Genomic DNA, 8,192 nt, shown 5'->3' on the forward strand with positions numbered 1-8,192 from the left:
GGGGATATGAAGTTACATAATGTCTGTCAGAGCTAGTCTGAGAAACCAGGGGATATGAAGTTACATAATGTCTCAGTCAGAGCTACTCTGAGAAACAAGGGGATATGAAGTTATATAATGTCTCAGTCAGAGCTACTCTGAGAAACCAGGGGATATGAAGTTACATAATGTCTCAGTCAGAGCTACTCTGAGAAACCAGGGGATATGAAGTTATATAATGTCTCAGTCAGAGCTACTCCAGGAAACCAGGGGATATGAAGTTAAATAATGTCTCAGTCAGAGCTACTCTGAGAAACCAGGGGATATGAAGTTACATAATGTCTCAGTCAGAGCTACTCCAGGAAACCAGGGGATATGAAGTTAAATAATGTCTGTCAGAGCTACTCTGAGAAACCAGGGGATATGAAGTTACATAATGTCTCAGTCAGAGCTACTCCAGGAAACCAGGGGATTTGAAGTTAAATAATGTCTCAGTCAGAGCTACTCTGAGAAACCAGGGGATATGAAGTTACATAATGTCTCAGTCAGAGCTACTCTGGGAAACCAGAGGATTTGAAGTTACATAAGGTCTCAGTCAGAGCTACTCTGGGAAACCAGGGGATATGAAGTTAAATAATGTCTCAGTCAGAGCTACTCCAGGAAACCAGGGGATATGAAGTTACATAATGTCTCAGTCAGAGCTACTCCAGGAAACCAGGGGATATGAAGTTACAGAATGCAAAGTTCAGAAAGCAGCATCTGTGCATCCATTCATAAGATAGCCAGTTAATGTTTCCATCCATGTTTTGGACGAGGCTTTTCCTCTCTGACTTTGTATCCCAAATGGAACCCTATTCCCTTTATAGTGGGCCTATGGGTCCTGGTCAAAACTAGTGCTCTTTATAGGGTACAGAGTGCCATTTGAGAGAGACTCTCTCACCCATTTGGGTTGTGACCCTTCTCTAACACTGATGTTATTGTGCTGTGCCAGAGAGGTGCCAGCCAATCATGATTGATTTGATTTGGAGGCACTCTAAAATGTGTAGCAGACTGGTGGGAATGAATGGTCTCTGATCCTGGATCAGCTTTCCTTCCTCAGCTCTCAGGCAGACTCGACTAGCATTGGTCCCAGATGTGCAATCTACAACGCCATTGCTGTAATTGTCACAATGAGCACAAACAGGTCTGCGACAGGTTAATATTCTACAGTAAACTGGTTCAAAGGAAATAACCTTATCTGCTGTGGAGAACTGTTTAGCAGAACAAAACGATTCCTGAGTAAATATTTAGTCTTTAGAAAGGGAAGGTTATTTGATTCTCTTTGGGCTACTATTCCGGAAGTGCAATTCAACTGTTTGTGTGTGTGTGTGTGCACGTGCACTTGCGCATGTGTGTAGAAAGTTTCTAAAGTGCGGTTGTACTCAGCAGACCACCAGGTGTCAGCATTGACTTTCACATATTTATTTCTGTCTTTCTAGATAAGGGAAATTGAAGTTGTATTCATGATCCACTAAACAGTTCCCTTGACATTACTCTCTTCAATTACACTACAATCCGTGTCACATCGGTGCCCCTTTATAAAGTTGTAAAGAAGGATGGACGGAAAGTGAGAGAGAGACAAATGACATGGGAAAAGGCAAGAAAAGAAAGATGGACAGAAGAAAAACATAAAAGATTGGGAAATGTTAGGAAAAATAATCATGAAAAAAATGGAACTTGGTGGGGAACTTGGTTACCTTGACTCTCCTTAGTGACCCATGTATTAATATCTCCTAACATTGTCTCTCCTCAGTGACCCATTTAATAATGTCTCCTAACATTCTCTCCTCAGTGACCCATGTAATAATGTCTCCTAACATTGTCTCTCCTCAGTGACCCATGTAATAATGTCTCCTAACATTGTCTCTCTTTCTCCTCACTGACCCATGTAATAATGTCTCCTAACATTGTCTCTCTCCTCAGTGACCCATGTAATAATGTCTCCTAACATTGTCTCTCCTCAGTGACCCATTTAATAATGTCTCCTAACATTGTCTCTCCTCAGTGACCCATGTAATAATGTCTCCTAACATTGTCTCTCTCCTCACCGACCCATGTAATAATGTCTCCTAACATTGTCTCTCCTCAGTGACCCATGTAATAATGTCTCCTAACATTGTCTCTCTCCTCAGTGACCCATGTAATAATGTCTCCTAACATTGTCTCTCTTTCTCCTCACTGACCCATGTAATAATGTCTCCTAACCTTGTCTCTCTCTCAGTGACCCATTTAATAATGTCTCCTAACATTCTCTCTCTTCAGTGACCCATGTAATAATGTCTCCTAACATTCTCTCTCTTTCTCCTCACTGACCCATGTAATAATGTCTCCTAACCTTGTCTCTCTCTCTGTGACCCATTTAATAATGTCTCCTAACATTCTCTCTCCTCAGTGACCCATGTAATAATGTCTCCTAACCTTGTGTCTCTCTCTCTCCTCAGTGACCCATGTAATAATGTCTCCTAACTTTCTCTCTCCTCAGTGATCCATGTAATTATGTCTCCTAACCTTGTGTGTCTCTCTCTCTCTTTCTCCTGTGACAAATGCAATAATGTCTCCTAACCTTGTCTCTCTCTCTCTTTCTCCTCAGTGACAAATGCAATAATGTCTCCTAACCTTGTCTCTCTCTCTCTCTCTCTCTCTCTCTCTCTCTCTCTCTCTCTCCTCAGTGACCCTTGTAATAATGTCTCCTAAACTTGTGTGTGTCTCTCTCTCTCCTTAGTGACCCAGGTAATAATGACTCCTAGCCTGATGGAGGTCGGAGGTTCGACCATGTGTCCCCACTGCCAGCAGCACGTGGTCACCAAGACAGAGACCAACTCTGGCCTGCTCACCTGGCTTATCTGTGGTGGCCTCTTCATTGTTGGGTGAGAGAAATCATTCTGTAATGCTATGCTGTGTATATGACCGACTGGGGTAGGAAACCCGTGCACCACACAAGCGTTAGCCCTCTCAACTAAAGCCTATAGGCATACCTTTAATTAGTGAATTATGGAATAGGGTACCATTTTGACAGAGAGAATTCATTAACTCCACTGTTTACCCTCTAGGTGCTGGCCATGCTGCGCCATCCCTTTCTGTGTAGACTCATGTAAAGACGTGAATCACAGCTGTCCCAACTGCAACAATATCATCTACGTCTACAAACGCATTTGATATTAATTTGACCTGACTGTACTACCTTTATCTGAAGGACTGGGACATGGCACTTCAATCAAATCAACATTTCTGTAAATGTATGAGGTTCGTATTCACTAGGGCATGTGATGTTGGAAAATGTTTTACAACGAAGAAACAAAAACTCATTCTTATTGGACAAGTCCAGATAGTCCCTCTCTTTTTCAGTCCATTTTCTTCCATTTGGTGCCTAATGAATACAACCCAGGGGTAGCCAAAAGGGTTATGTCTATCCTATATAGTCCCTGAGCAGGTGGTGAGCTTCCCTCAGCTCCACAAAATACTACATAATATATGCCATTTAGCAGATGCTTTTATCCATTTTTGTATGGGTTGTCCTAGCGGAAATTCAAACCCACAAGTGCCAAGCTCCATCAGGTCCCTGGCCAGACTTGACCCTTGTAGTGACTACCAAAGAGAATCCTGATACCAAAGACTGGTAGTAGCTGTGCTATAGCTGTTTCACTGTAGTTCTGTACTCGTCTGAAGTCCATGAAAGTAAAGGAACTTCTAAACCACTCTACTTATTGTAATATTGTTACATTGAGATGTATATATCACCATCACTTCTTATTGTAATATTGTTACATTGAGATGTATATATCACTTCTTATTGTAATATTGTTACATTGAGATGTATATATCACCATCACTTCTTATTGTAATATTGTCACATTGGGATGTATATATCACCATCACTTCTTATTGTAATATTGTTACATTGAGATGTATATATCACCATCACTTCTTATTGTAATATTGTTACATTGAGATGTATATATCACCATCACTTCTTATTGTAATATTGTTACATTGAGATGTATATATCACCATCACTTCTTATTGTAATATTGTTACATTGAGATGTATATATCACCATCACTTCTTATTGTAATATTGTTACATTGAGATGTATATATCACCATCACTTCTTATTGTAATATTGTTACATTGAGATGTGTATATATCACCATCACTTCTTATTGTAATATTGTTACATTGAGATGTATATATCACTTCTTATTGTAATATTGTTACATTGAGATGTATATATCACCATCACTTCTTATTGTAATATTGTTACATTGAGATGTATATATCACCATCACTTCTTATTGTAATATTGTTACATTGAGATGTATCCATCACCATCATACTTCTTATTGTAATATTGTTACATTGAGATGTTTTTGTTATTACACTCTTGCAGTCGTTCCCTCACCGATCCCGTTCTCTTTTTTCCTCTGAAAGTTCTACTACTCATTTGTCATAAAAGACCATTGTCAATAATTACAATGGATCTCATGGTTGTCTTTTCACTTCCTGTCTAGTTGCTCTGTAAAGCTCTGATTAAAGTTGTCTGTATTGAAGAGATGACTCAGCATTTTTTATTATGAACAGATAGGAAGCCTGAGCAGACTGCCAACAGTTATTTGTCATCCATAAACTGTGACTACTTCAAACCTCACTGGTTTCACAGCAGCAGTGCTAGAACTTTATCTCACCAGGGTTGCGTCCCAATTATCTCTCTTTTTTTTTCCAAAGTGTGTACTTGTTCATTTCTCTTCACGGATTTGAGAGGAAATGACTTGTTCTCTCTCTAGCCCATGGACACAACGGGAAGAAGATGTGATTATTGGAATGCTCCAATTCCTGTAAAACTCATTGTATAAATTTCCTGCAACAGTCCATCAACTTTCTGTAACTAACATTTCATCTGTCCAGACCAGTATGACAATTGAGAAATTGTCCCTGTTGGGCTAGATAGAGGAAGTGGAAATTAAACTGAGACACAGTTGACGTCTGATAGAATAAGTGCTCTTCACGAGTTTAAGTGAGTTTTCAAGTTCCAATTCAATGACATACTTGATAATTGCTCCTGATAACTGAATGCTCCAGTTTAGTGCACACTCTCATGAAAGACAATTGCTCTTCAACAATTAGAAAGGGTCACACAGGGAATGAGGGAGAGATGGATACAGTATGTTAGATGTTTGTTTCTAAACTCCAGTGTGCTGTTCAAAACACTCAAGTCCTTTGTTTGTGCTTTGTTCAACATGCCCGGACATGTACAGTACGGTCATTTGATGTTGACGTATTCACTGGAGCTGACTACCTCAAATGTTCTACTGCTTGAGTTCCTGCACCTCTTATTAGCTCAACAGTATTGTGGAGTTCCTGCACCTCTTATTAGCTCAACAGTATTGTGGAGTTCCTGCACCTCTTATTAGCTCAACAGTATTGTGGAGTTCCTGCACCTCTTATTAGCTCAACAGTATTGTGGAGCTCCTGCACCTCTTATTAGCTCAACAGTATTGTGGAGCTCCTGCACCTCTTATTAGCTCAACAGTATTGTGGAGCTCCTGCACCTCTTATTAGCTCAACAGTATTGTGGAGCTCCTGCACCTCTTATTAGCTCAACAGTATTGTGGAGCTCCTGCACCTCTTATTAGCTCAACAGTATTGTGGAGCTCCTGCACCTCTTATTAGCTCAACAGTATTGTGGAGTTCCTGCACCTCTTATTAGCTCAACAGTATTGTGGAGCTCCTGCACCTCTTATTAGCTCAACAGTATTGTGGAGTTCCTGCACCTCTTATTAGCTCAACAGTATTGTGGATCTCCTGCACCTCTTATTAGCTCAACAGTATTGTGGAGCTCCTGCACCTCTTATTAGCTCAACAGTATTGTGGAGTTCCTGCACCTCTTATTAGCTCAACAGTATTGTGGATCTCCTGCACCTCTTATTAGCTCAACAGTATTGTGGAGCTCCTGCACCTCAATGTAAATAGAACTGGCACCTATTCCTGTCAAGTCAAGCACTGGATTCAGTGAGAATAATGGGTTGTATTCATTAGTACATTCTTGAAATAAGTTGTTATTTAGAACCTAACAGGACTATTCAGCTGTCCACACAAAGCCTTTGAAGAACCCTTATTGGTTCCATATAAAAATCACTTTTGGTTCCATGAAGAACCCTTTCCACAGTGGGAAAAAAGGTTCCAACTGAAACCAAAAAGGGTTTTACCTGGATCCCAAAAGGATTCTCCTATGGGGACATCTGAAAACCCTTTTGTAACCCTTTTTTCCCTAAGAGTGTACACACCATAGCAAGCCATAGCAAAATGTTTTTTTATGAAAATTAAAGTTTCCCATTTTGGGCAGCTTGCCTCCGTTTGGTTCCTAGTGAATACACCCACAGTGAAACTGTAGTTCCAACATGCCAGTAGAGGGCACTCAGCCTTACTGAATTGGCTGTTCTCTACAAAGTCTTGCCAGTAGAGGGCACTCAGCCTTACTGAATTGGCTGTTCTCTACAAAGTATTGACAGTAGAAGGCACTCAGCCTTACTGAATTGGCTGTTCTCTACAAAGTATTGACAGTAGAGGGCACTCAGCCTTACTGAATTGGCTGTTCTCTACAAAGTATTGAGGAACAGACTACAATCACTTCTCTGAGTGATTCAAACTATTGAATGCCGTTAGTGACGTCTTCCTTGTGACATCTTTATCATTTTACGAACATTGGGAACATTGGTTTTTAGAGGAGTTTACGATTTTGGTTAGCTTCTTAGGGCTGCAATCCCGTTAATGGGATCGATATGACAACAGCCAGTGAAGGTGCAGGGCGCCAAATTCAAAACAGAAATCTCATAATTCCAATTCCTTAAACATACATGTATCTTATACCGTTTTAAAGGTAATCTTGTTGTTAATCCCACCACAGTGTCCAATTTCAAATAGGCTTTACAGCGAAAGCACCACAAATGATTATGTTAAGTCACCACCAAGCCAAAGAAATACTCAGCCATTTTTCCAGCCAAAGAGAGGAGTCACAAAAAGCACAAATAGAGATAAAATGAATCACTAACCTTTGATCTTCATCAGATGACACTCATAGGACTTCATATTACACAATACATGTATGTTTTGTTTGATGAAGTTCATATTTATATAAACGTATATCTCTGGTATTGCAGACAGCCACATATTTTACAGAAATACTCATAAATGTCAATGAAAATTCAAGTGTTAGACATGGAAATATAGATATACCTCTCCTATATGCAACCGCTGTGTCAGATTTTTTAAAAACTTTTTTAAAAAGCAAACCATGCAATAATCTGAGATGGCGCTCAGAAAACAAATAAACTTTTCCGTCATGTTGGAGTCAACAGAAATCAGAAATTACATAAATATTCCCTTACCTTTGATGATCTTCATCAGATTGCAGTCCCAGGAATCACAGTTCCACAATAAATGCTTGATTTGTTCGATAATGTCCATTATTTATGTCCAAGTAGCTACTTTTGTTAGGGCTTAGGTATACAAAGCCAAACGCTCGTGCAGGTCCCGCATAACTTCGGACAAATACTTCAAAAAGTTATATTACAGGTCTTAGAAACATTTCAAACTAAGTATAGAATCAATATTCAGGATGTTTTTATCATAAATCTTCAATAAAGTTCCAACTGGAGAATTCCTTTGTGTCTAGAGAAGCAATGGAACGCAGGTCGATGTCATGTGAAATGCGCATGACCAGGAAATGGCTCTCTGCCAGTAACCTGACTCATTCCCCTCTCATTCAGCCCCACAACACAGTAGAAGCCTCATTCAAGTTTCTAAAGACGGTTGACATGTAGTGGAAGCCATAGGATGTGCAACTCCATCCATATCCCACTGTGAATTCAATAGGGCCTGGGTTGAAAATCGACCAACCTCAGATTTCTCACTTCCTGTTTGGATTTCTTCTCAGGTTTTTGCCTGCCATGTGAGTTCTGTTATACTCACAGACATCATTCAAACAGTTTTAGAAACTTCAGAGTGTTTCCTATCCAATACTACTAATAATATGCATATATTAGCAACTGGAAATGAGGAACAGGCCGTTTACTCTGGGCACCTCTGGGCACCTTTCATCCAAGCTACTCAATACTGCCCCTGCAGCCATAAGAAGTTAATTGAAAAATGTCCTCGCAACAACTCAAGTGGGCTAATAA

The 8,192-nt window shown here is 39.9% G+C and overlaps 1 protein-coding gene across 7 annotated transcripts in view; it reads left to right on the top strand.

The window, feature by feature from the left end:
• Window positions 1-4,565, top strand: part of LOC110486939 (lipopolysaccharide-induced tumor necrosis factor-alpha factor homolog) — a 52,171-nt gene extending 47,606 nt beyond the window's left edge. For all 7 annotated transcript variants that reach the window (XM_036939033.1, XM_036939032.1, XM_036939034.1 and 4 more), the window contains 2 exons: window positions 2,741-2,885; window positions 3,069-4,565. In XM_036939033.1, coding sequence (XP_036794928.1) covers window positions 2,741-2,885; window positions 3,069-3,174 — 251 coding nt within the window. In that variant the 3' untranslated portion in view covers window positions 3,175-4,565. The remainder of the gene's footprint in view (window positions 1-2,740; window positions 2,886-3,068) is intronic.
• The last annotated feature ends 3,627 nt before the right edge of the window (window positions 4,566-8,192 follow it).

The sequence above is a fragment of the Oncorhynchus mykiss genome, chromosome 12 (genome assembly GCF_013265735.2).
Source record: "Oncorhynchus mykiss isolate Arlee chromosome 12, USDA_OmykA_1.1, whole genome shotgun sequence".
NCBI lineage: Eukaryota > Metazoa > Chordata > Actinopteri > Salmoniformes > Salmonidae > Oncorhynchus > Oncorhynchus mykiss.